Source organism: Zalophus californianus, chromosome 6 (genome assembly GCF_009762305.2).
Source record: "Zalophus californianus isolate mZalCal1 chromosome 6, mZalCal1.pri.v2, whole genome shotgun sequence".
Lineage (NCBI taxonomy): Eukaryota > Metazoa > Chordata > Mammalia > Carnivora > Otariidae > Zalophus > Zalophus californianus.
In genome coordinates this window covers 24,456,778-24,483,400 of record NC_045600.1, presented here as the reverse complement: position 1 = coordinate 24,483,400, position 26,623 = coordinate 24,456,778, and the positions used below count along the sequence as shown (strand labels likewise).

Sequence of the window (26,623 nt, the reverse complement as noted above, 5' to 3'; positions counted from 1 at the left end):
TGGCAGAATTCAGTTGGTTTGACTGTTAATGTTATCTACTGTGAAAAGCCTACTGAAATGAATTTGAATAAATTAGCATAGTCCTTCAAATTAGCAAATGTTCCCCTCTGTCCCACATACTTTCTCCTATTACTTCTTCCTCTAAGAATTATTTCCTGATTAACTCGATGCTACTCAGTTACTTTTTTGTTCTACATCTGCATACAATTCAAACACTACTTACGTGTACAGGGCTTTTACAAAGACCTGTTAGATTTGAAGACTTTGTTTCCTCAACAAAATCAAAAATAATACTTAAGAATGAAATCTATATGTTCTAATACTTTAATACATAGGTCAAGTACACACAGGCCACCACAATACTCAGGAGTCAATTCATCCTCTGGAACATGAAATAAGTTCCAAACATAATGTACTTTTTCACAAAGTAATTTGGATACAGCTCCATTGTTTCACTCATTCTTCAGCACACTTTGATAGAACACCAGCTGTGCAATCTCTCCTGTCACACCCCTGTGCAAAAACCACCCAGATTCCTCACTGCCTACCAAAGTTCGTTTGACATTCAAAACACAAGCTTTCATACACCCACATTCCAGGTTCTCCCAAACATCCCTCATGCCTCCCCTCAGCCAGGATGGCTCTCCACATCACAATCAGCACCCCCGACCCCCACCTTCACATGTTAGTTAGCAGGTCTCTACAGTGTGTCCACACTAGGAGAGGTCCCTATAAAAAAAGATTTTCTAATTTGAATATGGGAATAAAACTTTAGCTTCCATCAGTCACAACCACCATCAACTCAGTATGACAGGAAGATACTGGCCTGTAAACAAGTAACTGTAATACCAGACAACCCCGCAAGTATACAGTAAGCTCTAACTTATAGTAAGTGGGTCATACCTGAGTGATGTACGAATCAACATACTGTCGATGCACTCTAGCCACAAAGTCTATTTGGGATGTACAGAGGTAGATAAAAGGAAGAATCAAAAAATTTAAAAATTTGTTCTGGTTTTCAATGATCAAAACTAGTTTGGCCTACTGGACCAAGCTCTGAATACAGGGCTTTGCTTGCATTAGGTATTCAAGAAATACCTTCTTGATGAAATGAATACGTAGGCATCTCAGGGCAATGAGAAGGAGGACCAACTTGTGGTGCTGGGGCTGGGAATGGCGCAGAATGGCTCAGATGAGACAGAAGAGAGCCTGGATCCTGGGTTCTCCCAGGACCAGAATCTTCAATCCCCATACTGACTGGTTTGGATCCCTTCTTTCCCCATGTTTCTAGATGCTCCCTTGCCCTTCCCGCCACAGGACCACCACCCATTCCCAGTATCTAATGGCTCCTCTCTCAGTGGTGACCTTGCTGCCATCACATCTGCCTTTCTCCTCTAATACCCCACAAAAATGAGAGGTATGATGGCCAAAAAATCTAACTTCGGAAACCCTTCTCTAACCTAGTATATTCCTTGGGCTAGAGGACAACCTCTCCATACTTCACATGCCAAGAACAAACACGTTTGTTTTTAGAAAAACCAGGCATTTCATTCTAATTTTATTTATTTTTGAGAATAGGCAACACATGTATCCTGTACAGAACTCTAGAGGTGCAAAGGAGTATACAGAGAAAAGTGAAGTTGGGGTCCTTCCCCCCAGAGACAATCATTATCATCTCTATTTACAATTACTAAAACAAGACTGTTTTGTTTTTTGTTTTTTTTTAACTGTGAATAGAGTAGCTTAGCAACATTGTTTTCAGGCTTGTTTGGGGAAAGGAGCTATCTGTGAGCCAAACACCTATGTATAATGTGTCTATGAGAAAATACATCGTAAGTCTTCCAGAACTTCTTTGTCTTCTCAGAAGACTGGAGCCACAGCTTGGGATACAGCACAATACCACGAACATAAAGAACATGGCTTCTGGCATTTCAGACAGACCCATGTCTGTGTTACCAGCTCTGACACTAAGCAACTCAGGAAATGTTATTTTAACTTGTGCATTTTAGCTTTCTCATTCATCATATAGGAATAGATTCTTGTGATGATTAAACTGGAAATATGTTAAATGTGGGGTGCCTAGGTGGCTCAGTCGGGTGAGCATCCAACTCTTGGTTCCAGCTCAGGTTATGATCTCAGGGTCCTGGGACTGAGCCCAGGAGCCCAACTCAGCAACCAGCTCAGCAGCGAGCCTTCCTGAGATTCTCTCTCCCTTTGCCCCTCCCCTCAGTGCCAATGCACGTGCACTCTCTCTCAAATAAAGAAACAGACCTTTAGGGGCGCCTGGGTGGCTCAGTCATTAAGCATCTGCCTTAGGCTCAGGTCATGATCCCAGGGTCCTGGGATCAAGCCCCACATCAGGCTCCAGCCCCGCATCGGGCTCCAGCCCCGCATCGGGCTCCAGCCCCGCATCGGGCTCCCAGCTCAGCGGGAAGCCTGTTTCCCCTCTCCCACTTGCCCTACTTGTGTTCCCTCTCCCGCAGTCTGTCAAATAAGTAACTAAAATCTTTAAAAAAAAAAAAAAAAGACCTTTAAAAAATAAAAGAAGAAATACGTTAAATGCTTTGATTTTTCCATGCCTTAACCTTGTTTTCTGCTTTCTTTGTAAAATACTTTCATTTAACTGCATCTGGAATATTTTTATTTTAATGTGTATCCAAATTTTTTTTTAAGATTTTATTTATTTATTTGAGAGAGAGAGACAGCGCACACACAAGCAGGGGGAGCAGCAGAGGGAGAGGCAGAAGCAGGCTCCCCGCTGAGCAGGGAGCCCAATGTGGGGCTCAATCACAGGACCCCGGGATCATGACTTGAGCCAAAGGCAGACACTTAACTGACTGAGCCACCCAGGCGACCCACGTGTATCCAAATTTCTAAATAAAAAAATGAGTGAGAATACCAGAATGTCTATCAAAGGCTTCCATTTACAGAATCGAAGACTCTTAACAATTACCTGTTGTTCTTTTCTTTCTGTTGCATGATGACACTTTTCAATTCTCCAATGCCTCAAGAAATCTCGAAGATATCCAAAGAGAGTGAGTACACCATACCCCACATAAGTAAGTACAGCAACCAGCATTGGTGTTTCTTCAAAAGCTTCATTAAATGGTCTTTTGTAAAGTCCTCCATTTTGTGTAACATGATGGATCTAAAACAGAGGTTAAAAACATTTATTTCGATCCCACGAAAAAGATTACTACTTAAAACCTAATTCCTTACAGATCTGCATAACTTCAGAATTCTCTAATAGTCAAAAAAAATCCACTAAGATCTATCAGGGCATAATTTTTTTCAACAGAAATATTTTAAGTTATATATACTTTAAATAAACAGTAAAGAAAGAAAAACAGAGAAGGAACTGCCTAAGAACAATGCTTAACACTCATTTTTGTCATTATTTGATTTTTTAACTAGATCTTAAAACACTATGGTTGGAGTGTGTATAATTTCCTTTGTTCTAATAAAGCCGATAAAAAAACGAATCAACAAAGAAAAAGCCTATCCTGAAAAATAGTATATTAGTTTACAAATGAAGTAGTCAAAGTAAATCAGTCCTAGAATAAACAAAAATATTTATGTTTTCCTGCTGTAGAGTCTTTTTTTTTCCTGCTCTATAGTCTTAAAGCCACCAGCCGTCGTATTCCAAATAATGACCAGCACTAGGCCCCTGCAGAAACCTGTGGTTTATTAACAGCCTCTGTTGTGGTAACATAAATAAATAATGCATAAAAGTAAAATGCTTACATAACAGTGGTTCAGCACTGTACAGAAGCAGAAAGTAGAAAGCAACACAAGGGGAAAAACAGTTAAGAGTGATCAGTAACTGTCATGAAATCATTCTGTCCCCCTTCATCTTGACCTAAGTATCCATTTCCACTTTTAAGATTATCCCTGGTTTCATCCTTTGGGATACTTGAATTTTAATATACAGATACCAAGCTACTGCACTTTTGATCTCAGAGCTTAAAGCTTTTTACTTTTTGGCCAATCTTAATGGAAATCTTTTATGGAAAAATCTCATCAGAGAAGTTTGTGTTAACTTTAATCTTATCTTTGAAACAGCCAACTGCAGTGAGGATGCTCACTCCCTATTTACCAGGAACATATTTTCAACTGAGGACTGTACTAGAGTTATGAAAAGCCCCTATTATGAAAGAATAAAAGATTCTTTCTTGGCCTCTCAGGCAACTTGATCCAAGGGTTAATATATTTTAGAATATTATATCCCAATAATATTCTTTGGGGAAAGCTACCTGAATGCTGCAAGTCAGAACAGCTGGAAAAGAAATAGTTGTTCTTAGCAAGGGAAAGGCTTTCAGATAGGCATGATCCTTGGAATCCGCTGTCACTGCTTCAATTCGATGGCCTAAAGAACTTCTGAAAACTATTTGAAAAACTGATACAGGTCTTCATCAATCTCTTCCTCAAAGGGGTGGAAATCTGTGCCAACGTTTACTACTTAAACTTTTATGCAGGAGCAAGGTTGCAATGTGTTTAGAACAGAATAGCTAGAAGTGAGCCAATAACTGAAGAGATTGTTTAAAAATTAATAATATAGCACATAAACAAGCTATTAAGCCAGACAAAGCAAAATCAAAAACACTTAAAACAACAAAAATAATATTCTGATCATCTCTTTAAAAAACTGTATCTAAAAGAACATTGTATTTAATACCAATACCCAACTCTCCTTAACTCTGAGACTGTTTTCTCTCAATAGAACATACTAGTAAAAAGTAAGGCAATTTTCAGAGCTCCTAAGTCTCTAACAAATGTGTGACAGATTTATACGTCAGGAATGCTGTGGGTGGATCCCTTTAAAAGATATCCGACTTGATCTGAGGCACACCCAAACCAGCAAGACCAAGTATATTCATACAGTTGAATGGATGGTCTAGGAAGGAGGAAGTTAAATCATTAGTTTGCTTTTAAATATTGTGATTCTATCACAGTGTCACTTTAACTGCATTTTAAGGAACTGAGATTCATCTATGAAGTAACTTTTGGAAAACAGCCTCAGTCAAAACACAGATCACTCTGATCATTCAGGGCGAGAATGTACAGGCCAACTGATACGCAAACCTCTGGTAGTTGACAAAATCTTAGAAATCAGAGAAAAAAAATTATTTGATCTTCAATTACTGATGCTAAATTTTATTTGACATGATTCAAATAAAAATAGTAGTATTACCACATCTGAAACTAATGATGTACTATATGTTGGCTAATTGAATCTAAATAAAAAATGGAAAAGAATAGTAGTATTACCATCTTATACATGTATAATGTTCCATAAGGGAAAGCACCAGGCTTATTTTGCTCATTATCACACATCTAGCACTCAGGAGAGTATTTATTAAGTGCTTAACAAATAGTAAGTACTCAGTAATGTTTCCTTTTACTACTATTAGTATTACAGAAAGTGGCACCTTACAGAAGCTCAATAAGCATTTGCTGAATGAATGAAAATACACATTATGCTTTTTGTTCTTTCAGCAGTAAGTACCCTGTAACAGAAGGGTTTAAGCAAGTTACAGTGACTGCACAATTAATATTAGGACATTTCCAGAACCCACATCTAATACCTTTTAGTCTCAACTACATTGGAGGTCAAATTCACACTAAACAAAACATGGGCTACAAACTCTTCCAGGGTATTTCATATTCTAGATTCACCAAGCAAGAGGGCTCTTAAGAGGTCTTTCATTCATTCTAACAAGAATTACACTGTTAACAAGGCAATCAAGAAAAATATTAGCTTATCACTCCCTCCAGGTTAAAAAAAAAAACAACAGTTCAGTCTGCTCACATTAAACATAAAAAGAGTGTAACAGTGCTAGTATTATTAATCAAGGGAAGATTTAAGTACTCCAACAAAAACCAAGATAGTTTGCTTGAAAAGTAACATTTTTTTCAAGCAAATGCAAAAGAAAAAAAGGCCAAAGAAGAAATTTTTTTTTCAGTCAAAATCATAAGCACATCATCATAAAACACATTACAAGAAGAGGAGAGGGGAAAAAAACCAAACCAATAAGCCATTTTGTTCACATGCCTATAGGCCATCAACTACACTTATTAAACAGCTGAAAAAAGACTCTTAACCAAAGCAATAATGGAAAGGTATAATCAAGATAAACCATAAACAATATATATGCACTAAAACCATCTGGAAGGAGACACAAATTGGAGTGGGGAGTGGGATAGAGGTAGAACGCCTACTTCCTATTTATAACCCTCTAAACCAATTTGCTTTTTCATTTTTACGAGAGTACACATACTGAATTTTCATTTATCATTTTGTTTTAAAAATGTTTAATGAATTTTCTCACTGATTTTATTCACCATTTGGACTAAAACAGAGTTAATAAAAGCAACATATGCCTCTCATGATAACCTCAGGTCTCTATCTACAGCCTCTCTAGAGAACTGTCATCTACTTGCTAGCTCTCAAACAGACTGTAAATGCTGGTTAAGTATGCACAAATCTACATGTCAATTCCAAATTTTCCCCAGAACTCCAAATTTACATTTCGACCTGCCACTTGTAAGTTCCACTTGGACATCCCAACTCAACAAGTCTGAAGCTGAACTTCTCTCACCATCTTCACTCCTCCCTCAATTAAAACCAGATTATCCTCCTGTATCACCCACCTGGTTGGCAGCATCACCACCCAGTCTACCCAGTCTCCCAACTTTGGAGTCTTCTTTAGCTCCACCTCATTTTCGGACTTCATTCTAGAACCAGTAATGAATTTGTGTGCCTTGGTTCAAGACCTTCTTGTGGGGCACCAGGGAATTTTAAGGAGGTTGGAAATGTTCTACATCTTGAGAGAGGTACTGGAGACACAGTACACACACAGGTAAAAAGTCATGGAGCATGATGTATTTTATGCACTTACCTGAATGTATGTTACTCCTCAATTTTAAAAAACCCTCAGTGCCTCTTCCTTCACTGGACCACTGTAATATCCTCCCCTTCCTGTCTGGTCTCCCTGCCACCAAGACCCTCTCCACACCCCAATTATCCTTCTAGTCACACCAAACTTCTTGCCGCAGTCTTTCCAACAAGAATTCTCCCCTAGAGAAGGAGTGCAAATCTGACAGCAATAAGGCAATAATAAATAATGTTTACTGTGAGAAGTCGAGGCAGTAAAACAAGCATTTTAGAATGTGGAGGTAAACACCAAAAAGAAGATGGAAAAAGAGCAGAAGAGAGCAGAAGACTGCTGTGTATTTCATAACAAGCCATGTGGAACCATCTGATGCTTGAAACCATGTGCTACAGGCTGTTAGGAATTCTTAGATCCTACAGGACTGGACCACAGAGCTATTTCGCTGTGAATGTATGCTATTTTAAAGACAAGAAAGAATAATTCCAAAAACAATTCAGATATCATCAGGGTACTCTTCTCAGTTTCAAAGGTGGGGGACCATCACTGCAGATAGAATCAATAGGTAAGTGCCTCGGAAAGGAAGCCTGAAGCATAGGGGGTAGAGGGGAGTGACCCCCATCCCAGTGGGTCCAGAGGGCATAGCATCAAACCAAAGAGGATTATTCTTGATCCTTAGGATCTCATGGAATTTGCCTTGCTCAATTTTGGACTTGGTTAGGACCCATCACCCCTTTCTTCCTTCTAATTTCTCTCTTTTGGAATGGAAATGTTTATCCTCTGCCTGTCCCACCATAGTATTTTCAAAACACAAAACTTACATGGCTTCATGAGCTCAAAGCTGGAGAGGAATTGTCTTAGGATAAATTGTATCTCGAGTTTCACTCATATCAGATGTAAATGATATTTAGATGAGACTTTCGACTATAGACTTTAGAGCTGATGCTGGAATGAGTTAAGACTTTTGAAGTTGCTAGGGCAAAATGAATGTATTTTGCGTGCATTAAGAATATGATTTTAGGGGGATAATGGGCAGAATGTTATAGGCTGAATATTTGTCTCCCCCCGCCTCATTCATATATTGAAGCTCTAGTGTAATGCTATTTCAAAGTAGGGCCTTAGGGAGGTAATTAGGTTTACATCAGGTCATGAGGATGGGCCCCATAATGTGATTAATGCCCTTAGAAGAGAAGGCAGAGAGCTCCACTGAAGAATAGCTCTGTGAACACACTGTGAGAAAGCTATCTACAAGTCCCAGGAAGAACGCCCTCACCAAGAACTCAATCTGCCAGCAACCTGATCTTGGACTTCCTGAACCATGCCAAATATCTGTTGTTTAAGCAATCTTGTCAATGGCATTTTCTTATGGCAGCCCAAGCTGACTAAGACAAAGGTAAAGGGAGAAAATGTATACAACCTACCCTCAATTGATTCAGGAAGAAGTAACTGTGCGGTGTGTGTATGCGTGTGTGTAGAGAGTGAGAACAATGGAGAATTTTCTTCATGAACCATTTGAGTCAGGTGCAGTTATGATGTACCTTTATACATCAGTGTGTCTCCCTTAAAAACAAAGATATTCTCTTACATAACTACAGAACAATTTTCAAAACCAGGAAACCAATAGAATACTAATATCCAGTCTACAGACTGTATTTATATTTTGCCAAGTGTCCTAATAATGTCTTTATAGCCAAAAAAAAAAAAAAAATCCTAGATCATGTGTTGCGTTCTGTCTCTCCAGTTTCAGAATAAAGAAAAAGGGTAAGTTTTGATTACACTGTAAACTGACTTATAAGGAATGATCCTAAGCAGAGGTTTTGAGAATCCCATGAAAGAACAGAGGGTAACTATGTAATTAAGCAATAATGGGGAAGTAATTAGTGGGAAGCAAAAGCAGACACTTCTGATATGAATTAATAAATCACATGAGCATGATTTTATAAGCAAATAGACATAGTATCGCTGAATGTGTCAGTAGTATGACAGAACCCGCCCAGCTGGCAGAGAGTTTGGAACATTAAAAAAAAAAATTAATGTCCAAAATGAACAACCATTATTGTTTTGGCAATCAAAAGACTGCCATCATGCCTTTTCTGCTAAACGAACCCCAATTCACTTCCAGTGGTATATTCTGTTGTTCCTTAAAATTAGTTCTGCTGAAATGGCCCTTTCTTGGAATTTTACTGAAATGTACTAGCCTCTCCCTACTGCATACCATACATACTAAAGAAAACAGTTTGGAGCTTTCCACCAGTCACACAAGCTATTCCACACTCTGAACATGTATTTCCAGAAGTGTCCTCTTTTTTCCACAAGCAACTTTTGAAAAGTAAGGAGTCCACGTTTTTTCTTGCAATCAGGATAAATTCCCTACTTTTTGTCAAAAAGTATCTCCTATGGAATGGACTGTGCTTCCAAAGCTTGCTGGAAAACAAACATATTTTTTTAAAGATTTTATTTACTTATTTGACAGAGAGAGAAAGAGTACAAGTAGGCAGAGAGGCAGGCAGAGGGAAAGAGAGAAGCAGGCTCCTTGCTGAGCAGGGAGCCCAATGTGGGGCTTAATGCCAGGACCCCGGCCGGGATCATGACCTGAGCTGAAGGCAAACACTTAACCGACTGAGCCACCCAGGTGCCCCAACAAACATATTTTGACATTACGATTTTCCTATTTGAAAACTCAAAAATGGAGACGCCCACATATATATGCCCTGGCACTTTTTCAGTTCAGTGGCATCCCGTGCACTCGGGCAGCGAGGTTCTGCCCCGGAGTTACCATTCTCCCTTGCCACCCACACCTCCTCTGTAGCACTTCCCGATCTCCAGATAAGCTTCGTGGCATAAGAGACAGATGCAACCGTCAGGAGATCTGAGCATGAGTGCAGCTCTGCCACAGATTCTGCTCCTTGATCGGAGCTCTCTTCCACCTCTGACATGTTCTGGGCCTGTAACCCCACGCCCTCCACGCTGGTTCTGGAGTGGACACCACCTGAGGGACGACCTGGTTCGCATCAATTTCCCCTCTCTGCGGAAAATCTGACACATGGGGGTAGGCCCCTGGTGGTCACATCTGCAGTATGACTGTATTCCTGGGTCCTGACTGACTGACGCGGGGGTAGGCACCTATGCCAAAATAAACCTAACAACCCTCTCTCACGGGGATTTACGATTTCAACAGGTTAAGAGTGTGAAGGGCACTAGACCTCCAACATCCTGGAGAAAAGCTCCGTGAACTCCTGCTGCTGAGGTCCCAAGTGCTGTGCTATTTCCTGCCTGACTTCTCTGAGTTATTCATCATTTCTACCTTACTCCCTCCTTTTATTTATTTTTTGCATGCCTATCATCCTTGCAATAAATCACCTTTTTGTTTAGATAGAGTCAGTTTCTGTTGCTATTAACTGAAAAAAGTGTGTTTTTTATTTTTTGTTTAAAGATTTTATTTATTTGAGGGAGACAGAGAGAGTACAAGCTGGGGGGGGGCAGAGAGGGAGGGACAGAGAGACAAGCAGACTCCCTGCTGAGTGTGGAGCAGAGAGTGTAGGGCTCCATCCCAGGACCCTGAGATCATAACCTGAGCTGAAGTCAGCCGCTTAACCAACTGAGCCACCCAGGCGCCCCTTAAGTGAAAGAAATTTAACAGATACATATTCCATATTCCATGATAAAATCTCTTAGAACTTCTTTTGTACACTTATCGACTGGGTATTTATATGTTAAGAGAGCCTACAGACTTTTAGAGTTTCAGTAAAATTTTTAAGTACGTCTCTCAACTGTCAATTTTGTGCATTTGGAATATTGTTCACTCTTTATCTAGGATAAGGGATACCTGGTTCAAAATTATAAGGTATTGAAGCACATGAGATTCTCATTGCCTGCTATAACTAAACTGTTTCCAGGTTCTCATTAATACACATGAAGATAGACCAAAAAAGGAAAACAAAAAAATCTGAACTAGTATTTTTATAAAGGGCAACAGCAGACCACAGATCAAAATTCAGACAATATTTGTCTGCTAATTTTGCCTAACTGCAGAGAACATGCTCATAACCATTAAACAAGACTCTTTAATGGTTGAAAAATCATAAACCAAAGGGGATGTAATAGATTATTTAATACAGGAGTTTAAGAAAATTGACTCTTTAGGAAAAAAACCTCTGATTAGAGCTTCTCCTCACACCATACTATACCAGAGAAGGCTAACTGGCTCCCTGTGAATATTCTCCCTATCTCCCCTTTAGTAATAGAACCCCTCAGGTTTAGCTGGGTCCATGGCCACCCAGCTACTTTCTACATTTCCCAGTCTCTCCAGCAGCTAGGTAGCCATGTGATGAAATTCTGGCCAAAGAGGAAATGGGGACAGGTACCAGGGTTGGATTACATCCTTTAAAACAGCAATTGCTTTCCTTCCACTTCTCTTTCTCTCTGCCAGTGGCTTGGAATGGAGATGTGGTTGAGACTGAGATGCAAATACAACATCCTAAAAGATTACAGAACAACAAAGAAGATAGCTCATAATCTACCTACTGAGTGCTACCAGTCTACCTTCAGACTTCATGAAGAGAAATAATTTCTATACTGTTTGAACAACTTTATTTTTATGTCATATTTACAACAACAACAAAAATTAAAACAAAAACGCTTCTAGGTTAAAATTCATAGGTAGAGGCAAGCCATCAATTTCACAGAACAACTAGGTAAAACAATTGATTACTTAAGACAAGAAATAGTTTTAAAGACAATGCAAAGCATGTCCTCCATGCAAAGCAAAAAGGGCAAGATACACTAAAATTCCAGAGAGGGAAGAACCTTTCCTTAGTGAGCTGAAATTGCTAGTCATTTTCTCTCCTGGTGGTATTTGCAGAATGTGAGCATGAATGATCGTAACTGGGCTTGCCATAGGCAGAAGAACTCTGCCAAGAGAAAGAAAAACCAGCGGAGCTTATGACAGCTCTATAGGATGGTGTGACAGACTAAATTCTAACACAGCCCCAGATGCATGGCCAGTTTTCTGCACAGGACACTTACCAAGTGCTAGAAAAGCTGGAGAGCTGGACTAGAAAGGTGACTTGAAATCAACCACAATCTTACAATGCTTAGGAGATAAAGTCATACTAGAGGGAGGGGCTTGTAACAAACACACAATGGATCCCATCCTTAGACAGTGCTCCCCAGAGTGGACTGAATCTACCCAAAGATTTAGCCCAGCCCCACCCAGCTCCATCCCTGGTTAGATGGCGGGTGCTCAGCCCCACATGGTACCTAAGAGCGCAAAAGATGAAAAGAACTCGCATCTCTGCAGGTCCGTTACGTGCAGCAATCAATCAGAAATGTCTGCTTTCCCAGGGGGCAGGGTGGGAATGTGGGCATGACTGAAGGAGAGAGAAGGCAGAGGACACAGCAGTCTACATATTCCCTCTCATCACTGCAGTACTGCCAGCCCTGGGAAATCCCTTACAACTTGACCCCTCCCTCCCTTTAATTTCACATGTCCAGAAATGGACACTCCTCCTGTTTAATTTTTTAACATTTCAAAACTGCACGAATAACTTTCAGACATCAAAGCCACTCCGAGGAACCCAGAGCTCCCTTTCTACCAAAGAGCTCAAAATCAGCATAATCATCTCATTCTTTCGACAAATATTTCATCTCTATATGTCAAGGACTGTACTCTGTAACCCAGGGTGCCTGGCTGGCCAAGTCAGTGGAGTGTATGACTCTTGTTCTTCAGGTTGTGAGTTCGAGCTCTACACTGGGTGTAGAGATTACTGAAAAATAAAATCTTTTTTTAAAAAAGGAGATTAAAAAAATAGGTGATAATCCTAGTATTCAAGAATTCTTCAGGTTTTTTTTTTCCAAAAAAGGATACAAATATCAGCATGGTCTTTGAGATAAAAAAAGAATAAGGAAACTGTTTTAAAGAATACTGTCAAAAGGGATTATATTTAAATATGCAAGATAAAAAATACACAAAAAGTGAGAAACATTTCTTTTACAAGTGATTCCCACTCTTCCTCTTCACATGACTAAATGACAACACCAAAGAAAGGAGATTAAGCAAAGTGTCCAGTCATAAGAAAACTAAATTCAAAGTTGGGATTAGAATCCAAGCCTTTACATTTTCCATTTATTGCCATTTCTTAGTCATATTCCCGAGATTTTCTATGAATCAAGTTTTCCTTTAATGATTTCAGAAATACTAGTCTGATTGTTTTAAAATCATCAGTGGCTTTCAGTGGAATATTAGAATTTCACTTTAAACTCACCCCTTGTGCTCCTTTTTGCGCTTCATATAGAATTAGCTAATTTTGCTGTTCATATTACTAGCTATACTTGGATTGAGATAAGTAGTTATATGAGCTTCCTCTGTTAAAAAAATGGCTGGGATGCCTGGGTGGCTCAGTTGGTAAAGCGGCTGCCTTCGGCTCAGGTCATCATCCCAGGGTCCTGGGATCGAGTCCCACCTCGGGCTCCTTGCTCAGTGGGGAACCTGCTTCTCCCTCTGCCTGCCACTCCCCCTGCTTGTGCTCTCTCTGACAAATAAATAAATAAAATCTTAAAAAAAAAAAAAGGTCTGTCTTTAGGAAACCAGAACACTAACTTTGCTGTCCTAGAAATAATCTGCTTCCTTCGCCTCTATATACAAGCCAAGCGTGTACAGGAAGCAATAAGGTACTATCCTTTAGCAAGTACAGCAGAGCTCTCTGACAGGTGGCTCTCTTACAGTCCAGTCGGTGATCACAGACCAGGTTTCTCAGCCCAGCCTCATGGCATTTCAAATCAAGGTGAGGACGGGAGAAATGGCAGAAAGTCAGTGCTGACAGGTTTCCTTTCTCTAAGGGAAGCACTAAGCATCATCTCACAGCTTAGACCCCTCATAAGACAATGGGAACGGGTGCTACAGAAGTTCCACTACTGGCCACGCTGCCCCTTAGGAAGAGCTCATGGAAAGGCGATAACAGAGTGGGTCTGGGCCATTTCCAGACCACTGGGCCATCATCAGCCTATTCTTATTCCTCCTCACAAGCTGTCACCACTACCAGGAACACTCAGTAAGCCCCCACAGACTTTAACCACCTGCAAGCCTGAAACACTATAAAGTGTGCTATGGGTGTCTTTAATGGCACATGTTAACACAACCTGTTTCTTGTGTATGTTTACATTATTTTGGGAAAGTGTTTTTTGTCAGCCAGCAAGTATATATGATAGCATACTGTAATTAATACAAAAAAAAGATAAAAAATCTACTCAACATGTAGTTTTATCAAAACTTAACAATTAGCTTATAGGCTTTAGATCTTATTTTTTCCCACGAAATAAAACATTAAAGTTATCATTCATTCTTTCATTTATTCCACTGATACTTATTGAGCCTCTACTATGAGCTAAGCATGATCTGAGCACTAGAATACAGTACCATACACTCCAGAGGGAGAGGTGGACAATAAATAATCAAGTAGATGTATAATAAAGTACCAGGCAGTTTGTAAGTTCTATAACCAGGAAAAAAAAAATCATGGCAAGAGGAAAGCATTTTAGGCAAAGTGGTCAAGGGGTAAGCAAAATCTACATGGAGGAGGGGAGAAAACTAAGGAGAAAAGTTTTCCAGGCTGAGCTAACATGAGGACACAAGCCCTGGAGTAGGCGCACTCCATGTGTTTGGGGAAGGGCAGAAAGGCCTGCTTGGCTGGAGGGCAGTGACCTGGCAGGACATGAAATCAGAAGAGTGTGAGAGCCAGATGATACAGGGTCTTGTAAACCAACAGAAACTGTCTTTTGTTGTCAGCGATAAGAAGCTCTCCGGAGAGCGTCATGCTCTGACTTATGTTTAAGCAGTTCCCCAATCCTTTTAAGAAGTTTGTCCTGGGGAAGTGCTATTTCCCTTTTTCCCCAAAAGTATAAAAGCTACCCTGAATTTAGTGTTCATCATTTCCATGCCTTTAAAAAATACCTTTCCTTTCAAAAATAAATACCTTTCTTATATACATAGCCATAAACAATATAGTATTGCCCTGCATGTTTTTAATCCTTATATACATAACATACTGTATGTATCTTTCTGTAACTTTTGTTTAACAATATGTGTCTGAGATTTGCCCATGTCTGTAATAGAGATCTCGATTCATCTTTTCAGTGCTGTATTCAATGTATCAATATGCCATACTAGTTTTCTTGTTTGTTGTGGGGGTGGGGATGTGTGGGTAAGTCATTCTCCTACTAATGAAAAGCTAGGTTACTTCCAATTTTTTGTTCTTATGTTTTTATAGTAAACTTTCTTAAACATGTCTCCTTGTGTCATGAGCAGAATTTCTTCGGAAAACCATGTGTTATAGTTGAATTGATTCCCCCAAAAGTAGTACGTTGAAGTTCCTAATGCCCAATACCTCACACATTACATGTGCATTAGGTTGATATAAAAATGTTCTTTCCTAGTTTGAAATGTTCAAAATGTTCAATAGTTCAAAAATGTTTGAAAACCTCAGTTGTTGTATATACCCAGAGACAAACTTAATAGGGTAGTCATTAGGAATGTGTATCTCAACTTTTGTATAATTGCCAAATTGTTCTCCAAGGCAATTGCACCAATTTATGCTAAGAGCACCTGTATACAAGTTCCCATTGCTACATAAGTGTCAACCTTTAATATGGTCATATTTTTACAGCTTTCAAAAGCTACAGATGAAAACAGTTACCTGGCTGTTTTAATTTATAGTAACTTGAACTAGTGAGGATGAGCATATTCATATATTTATTTTCCAATCAAGTTCTTTTCCTATGAATTGACAGTTCCTATCTTTTGCCCATTTTTCTCCTGGAGTGCATGCTTGTTTCTCACTGATTTATAAGGCTTTCTGGTTGAGATACTAGCCCTTCATCAGTGAGGTGTTACAAATGTTTCCTCCCAGTCCATGGCTTGTTTTTTCACTTTTGGTGTCACTTTGTTTATGATGTCATATGGTGCACAAGGCTTCTGTTTTTTAAATAAGTTTTATTGAAATATAATTAACAAATCATTAAATTTGTCCTTTCTAAGTGTACAGTTCAGTGTTTTTTATTATATTCACATAGTGGTACAACCATCACCACAACTTTAAAACATTTTCATGGGGCGCCTGGGTGGCTCAGTTGTTAGGCATCTGCCTTAGGCTTAGGTCAGAGTCCTGGGATCGAGCCCCAGATCGCATCAGGCTCCTTGCTTGGCGGGAGGCCTGCTTCTCCCTCTCCCACTCCCCCTGCTTGTGTTCCTGCTCTCGCTATCTCTATCAAATAAATAAATAAAATTAAAAAAAATTTCATTTTAAAATGATATTCTGATTCTGATCAGAATCATATATATACACACATACATATACACTTTTTGAGTAACGATCTATTTCTACGCATTTATCCTTATGAAAAAAATCAAAAGTGAAATGTATAGTGTTCACGTATTGAAAATATTGGGGAAAGTCTACACATTATGCACAGGGATTCATTAAATAAATTACACTATAGATTCATATTATGGAATTTATGTACCCCTTAAAAGAATGATGTTTGTCTTACTGATTGGTGATAGGATATATTAATGATATTAAGCGAAAGAATTAATGATATTAAGCAATTTCTTTTATATAAAATTGTACCCCCTCCCTGCCTATTGCACATATATAAATGTATATATATTTGTATTTGTGTGTGTGTGTGTGTGTGTGTGTGTGTGTATTTGTCTGGCAGGATATACATCAAAATGTTACAGTGGTTATCTCTGGGTTGTAGAATTTCAGAAGATATTTATTTTCTTTATATTTTAATGTGTTGGTTTGATGTTTTGCAAGTATGATGTTTTTCCAACTCCAATATTTTCAGATAAAATTGCATGTGAAGTATGTTGACTTTACAACAGAAACACTACAGGGGCGCCTGGGTGGCTCAGGCAGTTAAGCATCTACTTTGGCTCAGGTCATGATCTCGGGGTCCTGGGATGGAGCCTGGCAACAGGCTCCCCACTGGGCAGGGAGTCCGCTTGTTCCTCTCCTTCTGCCCCTCCCCTAACTCGTGTTCTCTCTCTCTCAAATAAATAAAATCTTAAAGGAAAACACTACATGTGTCCACTTTAAATTTTATTGAAATGTTCAAAAAATACTTAAAACTGAAAAAATGTAAACCTTTTCAGATATGTAAACTCTGATGAGGAGTGTAACACAAATACTATTCTCCTTAAGGACAAACTCTCCCCCCGGAAAATTTAAATCCCCATAAGAGGGTTGTTGGGTTCATCGTACCATTGGTGCCTACCCCCGTGTCAGTCAGTCAGGACCCAGGAATACAGTCATACTGCAGATGTGACCACCAGGGGCCTACCCCCATGTGTCAGAGATTTTCTGCAGAGAGGGGAAATTGATGCAAACCAGGTCGTCCCTCAGGTGGTGTCCACTCCAGAACCAGCATGGAGGGCGTGGGGTTACAGGCCCAGAACATGTCAGAGGTGGAAGAGAGCTCCGATCAAGGAGCAGAATCTGTGGCAGAGCTGCACTCATGCTCAGATCTCCTGACGGTTGCATCTGTCTGTTACGCCACGAAGCTTATCTGGAGATCGGGAAGTGCTACAGAGGAGGTGTGGGTGGCAAGGGAGAATGGTAACTCCGGGGCAGAACCTCGCTGCCTGAGTGCACGGGATGCCACTGAACTGAAAAAGTGCCAGGACATATATATGTGGGCGTCTCCATTTTTGAGTTTTCAAATAGGAAAATCGTAATGTCAAAATATATTTGTTTTTCAGCGAGCTTTGGAAGCACTCTTCAGTCCATTCCATAGGAGATACTTTTTGACAAAAAGTAGGGAATTTATCCTGATTGCAAGAAAAAATGTGGACTCCCTACTTTTCAAAAGTTGCCCGTGGAAAAAAGAAGACACTTCTGGAAATATATGTTCAGAGTGTGGAATACCTTGTGGCATACCTAATTTAAACTCCTCAAATGTTACCGGTAATTTTTGAACTGCCAAATTCAGTGGCTTAAGATAAAGCAGGCATGGGACGCCTGGGTGGCTCAGTTGTTAAGCATCTGCCTTCGGCTCGGGTCATGATCCCAGGGTCCTGGGATCAAGCCCCACATCGGGCTCCCTGCTCCATGGGAAGCCTGCTTCTCCCTCTCTCACTCCCCCTGCTTGTGTTCCCTCTCTCGCTGTGTCTCTCTCTGTCAAATAAATAAATAAAATCTTAAAAAAAAAAAAAAAGATAAACCAGGCTCTACCAACTAACTAACTGGGACAGTTATTTAAATGGTCTGGAACTGTCTTATTTAGAACCTGGTAACAATACTTGCCCGGCAAGGCCCTTGTGAAGATCAGATGGGTGAAGAAGCTGGGGGAGGTCCTGGTCACAGTAAAGGATACCTATTATAATTATATCTTTGGTTTCCCACCACCATGTTGCTTACCTCTCTCTAACTGAAACAGCCTTCCTTTCCTAGGGCTTTCTCATACCACTTCCTAATGCTTCTGTTCTCTCACAGTCAACCTTCCTGGGGTGCCTGGGTGGCTCAGTCGGTGAAGCGGCTGCCTTTGGCTCAGGTCATGATCCTGGAGTCCCGGGATTGAGTTCCACATCAGTGAGTCTGCTTCTCCCACTGACCCTCCCCACTCTCATGTGCTCTCTCTCTCAAAAAAAATAAACAAAATCTTTAAAAAAAAAAAAAACCTTCCTCAGCAGTGTGTGTGTCTTCCAGTAACATTATGATTCCCCAGTATTACATCCTTCGTGCTTCCTCTTCTTGCTTAGTGCCATCTTCTATCTGCTTCACCAACTTGCGCGGCTTCAACGATCACTCATCCATTCCTTTAAGATTTCCTGAGTTCCTATTACATACTAGGCACAGTGCAAATATGGTAGCCCCCTCCCATTGTCTGCGTGTTCAGTCACCCACGGCCGACCACAGTCTGAAAGCTGATGATCCTCCTTCTGACATATCAAAGGCTAAACAGTAGGCTTGATGCTGTGTTACAGCGCCTACTTCATTCCCCTCACTTCATCTCATCATGTAGGCCTATTACCATCTCACATCATCACAAGAAGGGTAAGTATAGTACAACAAGATATTTTGAGAGAGACCACATTCACATGACTTCTGTTACAGCATGTTGTTATAATTTTCTATTTTATTATTATTGTTGTTACTCTCTTACTGTGCCTAATTTATAAATTAACCTTTATCATGGGTATGTATGAATAGGAAAAAAAAACAGTATACATAGGATTCGGTACTATCCACTATATACAGTGCATTCAGGCATCCACTGGTGGTCTTGGAACATATGATGCCTTGCAGATAAAGGGGACTACTGCAGTAAAATCTCAGATGTTTGCTGAAAGGGCACCAAGAGGCTTATTTAGAATAAGTCAAAACCTTCACATGTGAGATGTCAGTACTTTATCTACACAACAGTTTCTAAACTTCCCAGATTACAAAAATTGTTGAATACTTTCCCCAACCTCAGTATGTGTTATTTGGAGTAAGGCTGGATCATACCCACAGTCTCAGTACAACTGCATATTTCACTATACTTAGAAATTATCAGAAAGCAGCAGACTGGTAAAACAGACCACATTAAAAAAATTAACCCCCAACACCAGGGGTTATCACAATCCTTTAGGGTCCTATAGTACACATGTATTATTTCTATAATCAGAAGCAAAATATTTTAAAACAAATGGAAAAATAGCAACCTTAACCTTTATAATGGGTCTTAAAGGTAGCCTTTTTAATTTATTTTTTAAAGATTTTATTTATTTATTTGACAGAGACAGAGACAGCGAGGGCAGGAACACAAGCAAGGGGAGTGGGAGAGGGAGAAGCAGGCCTCCCGCGGAGCAGGGAGCCCGATGTGGGACTCGATCCCAGGACCCTGAGACCATGACCTGAGCCGAAGGCAGACGCTTAACAACTGAGCCACCCAGGCGCCCTTAAAGGTAGCCTTAAAGGCAACAAAAGTTAAGATAAATTTTCTGACATTAAATGTGTGAAGAGCAAGGACTTACTTGCTTAATCAGTCACAAATTACAAATTATATTAGAAGCTATTCAGAAGGCAACTGACTTTTGAGGCCACAAACCATGTATTTAATCAAGTAAGGCACACCCACTCAGAATGCAAACGCAGTCTCTACCCATCCCTCTCAATTGCCCATTCTGCCAATAAACACTACTTCTTTCTTTCAAAAATTGAATCTAATTGAATCTCAACCAATTAACTATCTTGCGCAGAGCACTACGAAGTTTCTAGGGCACCTACACCAACCCTAAAAAGTGGGCAAGTCTGCTTTCTCTGAATATGCAAGTTTTAAAATACAATCTTAAGAACACAGAGGTTTATATATTAAATACTGGTCTCACTTCCCAAAAATTTTTATTAAAGAGAATTCCTGAGTACCTCAAATGACTCTGGAATCTTTCAGATCCAGCTAGTAAGATTTGAAATGTTCTCCTTGAGACAAAAAGCATTCAAAACAAAAATCTAGTCCCACAGCTGTAGTTACAATATTATTTTTGCAAAGCCTTGAGGTCTTCGGATGTCTCATCAGGCCTTCAAAACTTGAACAGGTATCCAGACCATTCTAGATACTCCTCCCATTCTTGCCTCATAACTAACTTTTCAGTTACTGTTTCCTCTCAGCGGAAACAAAAGCTAGTAGCTATTTAGTAAACCACCCTTCATTATTCATTTGCCTCCTTCTAAGTATAAGTAGCAGGACCAGCTCTTTGTTCTTTCAACTTTGCTTGGCCTAAAGAGCTTGACTTGTGCCCCAAGTCCTCCTTAGAATCTTACCTATTTTGGCAGCTAGAAGGCTGTCATCATTCTAATATCTCATTAAAACTACTTCTAAAGGGAAAAAGTTAGGCTCAAAACAGTCTCAAAGGCAGATAGTTTCTTTCCTTCAATACTTGTTAACTAATTCAGGAAGGTAAAACGCATGTCTAAATCTCAAAAGTTCTATAAAGAAATGGAAGATCTAAAAAAAGTGCTGTAAACAAGGAGCTCTAAAAGTAAAAACAGACAGTATTATATATTTCAGGTGCAACCAAAATATGGCACTTATTTAATCAAACGTTAAATCCACAGTAAAAGACTCTTGTAATTAAAATCACTGAACACTGCAACATGCTGCTGAAAAAAATTCCTGCAAATCCTCTAGAGGTCTTTAAAAATAGGATAGAATCAGCTATCAAGATGAGTTTTAATAAAGTCCTACAAAAAGATAAAGGGACTGAATTACATAAATCCCTAAAGGCTTCTTCCAGCTCTAATTTTGCCAAAGCTTCCAATTCTAACTCTTTCAGTTTCCCTAGTGATATTTGCCGCCCTTTACCTCAAATAAAGGCCTACCCTCCTCCCCTCTCCTCTCTGAATGGCAAGGGAGGAAAAATTACCGCTTTATTGCTTCTCTTCCTTGTGACAACTCTGTGTCTACTGTCATCCTTAAAAAATAGTAATGTCTACCCACGGCTGCTGTAAATACAAAACCCAATACTCCTGTGATGCTTCTCCTCCACTCTCACAGAGCTACCCACCCTCACGGCACTTCTGACACCTAAGACTGTCAGATCCCGCAAGTGAAGGGCTTGGTCCCAGGAGACTGCTCCCTGCCCCACCCCCACCTCAGACGCCTGTCCCAAGTCCAGGCGTCCCCTGTGCTCCTAACCCATAAGCTATAAATCAGGTTCCCACCACTTCCTCCTCTGGTTGATAATTTGCTACAATGGCTCAGGGAACTCAGGAAAACTGTTTACCTACTGTTTCCTAGTTTATTATAAAAAGATACAATAAAGGATACAGATGAACATCCAGGTGGAAGAGGTGCACAGAGCGGAAGGTGTGTGGGAAGGGGCACGCCACTCTCCTAGCACCTCCACATGTTCAGCAACCCGGAAGCTCTCTCAACCTGGTACTTTGGGGATTTTTATGGAAGCTTCACCACATCGACCTGAGCGATCATTAACTCCATTTCCTGCCCCTTAACCCCCTCTCTGGAGAATGTGGGGAGGGGCTGAAAATTCCAAGCTTCTAATCATGGCTTGGTCTTTCGGGTGAGCAGCCCCCATCCAGGAGCCCACCCAGAGTCACCTCATTAGAACAAAAGACACACCTATCACCAGGGATATTCCAAGGGATTTAGGAACTCTCTGTCAGGAATAAGGGTCAAAGACTAAATATTAGAACAAAAGATGCTCCTAGTATTCCTATCACTTAGGAAATTACACAAGTTTTAGGAGTTCTGTGGCAGGAACTAGAAGCAGAAACATATATGCATACTTTCCCCCTATTATCTCACAGCTACTGTGCAAAAAAAACCCCAAACAAACAGAAAATAACAATTGTTGGTGAGGATGTGGAGAAATAGGAAGCCTTGTGCACTGTTGATGGGAATGTAAAATGGTGTAGCTGCTGTGGAAAACAATGTGGCATTTCCTCAAAAAATTAAAAATAGAATTATCATGTGATCCAGCAATTCCACTTCTGGGTATATATCCAAGAAAACTGAAAGCAGGGTCTTGAAGAGATATTTGTACACCCATGTTCAAAGCAGCATTATTCACAATACCTAAAACCTGAAAGCAACCCAAGTGTCCAATGACAAATAAATAGCTAAGCAAAATGTGGTATGTTGCAATGGAATATTATTCAGCCTTAAAAAGGAAGGAAATTTTGGGGCACTTGGGTGGCTCAGTCGGTTAAGCATTTGCCTTCAGCTCAGGTCATGATCCCAGGGTCGTGAGATAGAATCCCACACTGGGCTCCCTGCTCAGCGGGAGTCTGCTTCTCCCTCTGCCTCTGTCCCTGCCCCCCTGCTCATGATCGCTTGTTTTCTCTCTCTCTCTAATAAATAAAATCTTAAAAAAAGGGGGGGAGGAGGAAATTCTGATACACACTGCTACATGGATGAACCATGAGGACATTATGCTACACGAAATAAGCCAGACACAAAAAGAAAAATATAGTATGATTTCATTTATCTGAGGTACTTACAGCAGTCAAATTCATAGAGAAAGAATGCAGAATGGTGGTTGCCAAGGACTGGGAGGAGAGAATGGGGAGTTACTATTTAATGGGTACAGAGTTTCAGTTCTGCAAGATGAAAAAAGTTATGGCAGTGGATGGTGGTGATGGTTGCACAACATGAGGAATGCATTTAATGCCACTTAATTGTATGCTTACAAATGGATAAGATGGTAAATTTTATGTGTGTTTTACCACAATAAGAAAATAATTGGAGAAAAAAATCAGAAAACAAAAACAAACAGAAACGTTTGTTTTATATGCCCTTTCTACCACAGGATCTATTTACTCAAACTCTAAACCCAAATCTAACAAAGGGCAAGCACATATATTCATCCCTTCAAACACTGAAACTCTTGAGAGTGTAAAAGAATCCTAGAAGTTTCTAACTTCTCTCCTGTTCATTAAAAGACAAATGTTGGGATATGTGAGGAAAGGAATGTATATCCCGGGTTTAAAAACTCTAAATTTATATTTTACTTAAAAGATGACACACACCTGCACACTTAACATCTTATGTGTATTTTTATGGCATAATTGGCAACATTTCCCCCAGAAAGTAGGGGGAAATAAATAGGGGTTGGTGCACTATCACTTTAATTGAAACAAAAACAATTTAAATTATTTTAAAGAAACTCTTGCTCCCATGAAGTTACCAAAAGCCTCTCTTTTGCTTAAGAAAAAACAAAAACTAATAGATAATATTCCTCATATTCATGTACAAAGCTATATCCCTAAAGTTTTTGTTTTAAAAACACTTGTGACAAAGGGGCGCCTGGGTGGCTCGGTCCGTTAAGCGGCTGCCTTCAGCTCAGGTCATGATCCCAGAGTCCTGGGATCGAGCCCCACGTCGGGCTCCCTGCTCAGTGGATAGCCTGCTTCTCCCTCTCTCTCTGCCTGCCTCTCTGCCTACTTGTGCTCTCTCTCTCTGTCAAATAAATAAATAAAATCTTTAAAAAATAAAAAAATAAAAACACTTGTGACAAAGGGTTTTCTAGAAGGGATACTGGAGCCCTAACCACTTTTTTCAGGCATTCCAGTAGACCAGTCTTCCAGATGCCACCGTAGTGCCTTGAGTGGAATTTTTCACTAAAATATACTAGAAAAAGCCAGATGTTAGAGTCATACAGATTTTTAAATTTCACTTTAGCAACCTGATATGTCTTCATTTTACTCTTGGTGGGCAACCTCTGAAGAAATATCATACCTACAAATGCTAGATTATTAGAGACTATGGGAGAAATTTATTATTAAATCAGAACATAACTCCTACGTTAAGTGAAAAGAGCACCTAAACACAAAACGCCTCTGAACAACTTTCTCTTGACTTCCTTTTCCCTCTTAAAAAATCATAATCCATTCCATCTGCAAAGTATTTTCTGACTCCCATCCGTCAGGTTTCTCTGTTACATTCTCTACCACCGCAATTTTGTCTTATTAACCATTTATGTTGCTAAAAAAAAAAAAACCCTTACACAGCCAAAAATGAAGATAAATCTTTGGAATATGTGCATTATGGTGCCTTCCACCTTCAGGGGAGGTCAAGGCTCTTTTATGTGTTTTCCCAACTCTCATAGCCTTGCTATGTCAACATGACTCGGAGGAATGCTTTATTTTCTGTTTCACACCAAACAGTAACAGGCCTATCTATCCCAACTACTGACTGGGGGAGGAGGCTGCTAAAAATCTATATTAAAGCCAAATTAAATCACAATAGTCACACTACTGCTATTGGGAACAGATGACTTTGGGGCAAGAAAACGTTTTCCTTAATATCTAAACGGGATTTATAAGTATGAAAGTCAATTGCAAATTTCACAACACTCTTCCAGCAATACTGATCTTTCAGTCTTTTTAACCAGCTCGTCTTTAAAAATACATTTCAGGAGAATCTGTCAATCCAGAGAACTGGAAGGCCGTTACTAATTACTGTCTTCAATCCAAAACTTTTTCAAAATATTGCAGAACTCCCTGGACTTGGTTGGTGATTCAGCCTCGGTTAACTCCTATGGAGACTCATCACAAGTCACCATCTGGGTTCAACAAGCCCCTTGTGCGATCGCACTCTTGCTCACAGGGCCCACCTAACTCAACCTGGAGCCCGGGATGGGGTCTTACCACAGGGTAAGAGCATAATGCTAGTGAGGCACCAGCCCAGGTTCACTGCCAGATGTGTGGTCCAGTGCCTTGTTTGCAGAAGGGGGTAGGTACGTGGTAGGAAGAGACTTGGGTGTGTTTCCGCCTGGTACCACGTCCTAACTTCTTTTGCCTCCTGAGGACCCCGAGGGCTGTTTTCCTTGGAGGGTTTCAGGACTCTTAAGAGGAAGCAACCACCTCGAGGACATGAGGAGGGAGCCTCAAGAGAAAGAACCAAGAGCCCTCGAGTGGTCCTCCCGGGGTCCGCGGGGTCACTCCCTGCTTCCCCGGGGGGCCAGCCCATACTTCTGGCCAGATCAGGGGGAGGAAGGTACTCGGACTTTGAGCCAAAGCCCAAACCTCGGAAGGAAAGGAGGAAGACCTCAGACGCGGAGACACGAGGGAGCCCCTACGCCGCCCTTGAGCCTCCCGCTTGGGGCAGGCCCGGTCAGCGCCAGGACACCGCCGCCAGCACACCTGAGCCGTGCCCGGCGCCCGCCCCCGCGGACGGTCACCGCGACCTCGCCCCGCCCGGCCGCCCCCTCTGCCGGGTCCGCACAGGCTCAGCTCGCGGGGTCCCGGCCCGCCACCTCCGGCTCAGCCCGGCCGCCCGGTCCCACCATACCTGGCCGGCGGCGGCTGCGGCGACAGCAGCGCTGCTCCTCACGTACCCGTTCCTCACTTCCCCGTTCGCCACGCAGCCGTTCGCCCTCACCGGGCGACGGCAGCAGCAGCCTCCGGGCCCCGGCCGCATCGTCCCGACAGCACCAGGCGCAAGGCAGGTTCTGTAGGCGGCAGCCCAGGCGGCGGCAGCTCCAGGGGCGCTCCGCACACCACCCACCTCCCCGAAACCGGAAATGGCTGCACGCCGCCGCCAATTACCGGCCTGGCAGTCACAAGGGGCGGGGCCCACTCCCGCGGAGGCGGTGGCTCGCCCAAGGCCTGGCGGCCAAGGGGAAACGGGGCGGGGCCGGACAGGAGGGACACGAGCCTGAGGACTGCTGGCCATCTGGAGGAGGAGGAGGCGGACCCCATGCTGCTGTCTGGCCAATCACGGGCGACAGCAAAGGCGGCTCGCGGGTGTCGAGGAGGGGCCTGGGTAGGGTTTGGCGGCTTCTTGGTCCACGCAGAGGAGGCGGGGCCCAGGAAGAAGTAGGCCAATTAGAATATGAGGAAAGGAAGGGGGCTGAGCCGCAGTGTCCAGAGCAGGTTCCCGGGTTCTCTTGGGCAGTTTGCGGCGTCTCTGCCTTTGCCCCCGGGGAAGTTCTGGGATGTGAATCCCAGGCGGAGACAGGGCTCCTTGATTTAAAATCAGCGAATTCCTATATGGGTATCTATAGGATAGCATTTTTAGCATTTTTAGCATTCTCTCACCATTTTTCAATATGCTGCGTACATTAACGCATTTCTTAATAATTCAGATGTCTCTTTGCCCTTCACATCTGCCCCTAATCTGGGTTTTCTGTACAATTTCCTTTAAAGAGTACCTCCTTAAGAGTCAGGAAACCTGGTCTCATTCCAACTCTGCCTATAACTGAAAGCTAAGCCTTGAGTATTTAGCCATTT

At 41.2% G+C, this 26,623-nt stretch overlaps 1 protein-coding gene across 1 annotated transcript in view; it reads right to left on the bottom strand.

The window, feature by feature from the left end:
* The window catches only part of SPTLC2 (serine palmitoyltransferase long chain base subunit 2), a 104,058-nt gene extending 78,137 nt beyond the window's left edge, over window positions 1–25,921 (bottom strand). Inside the window, exons 1-2 of the mRNA XM_027569762.2 lie at window positions 25,683–25,921; window positions 2,954–3,148 (exon numbers count right to left, since the gene is read on the bottom strand). Coding sequence (XP_027425563.1) covers window positions 2,954–3,148; window positions 25,683–25,811 — 324 coding nt within the window. The 5' untranslated portion in view covers window positions 25,812–25,921. The remainder of the gene's footprint in view (window positions 1–2,953; window positions 3,149–25,682) is intronic.
* Window positions 25,922–26,623: the final 702 nt, after the last annotated feature.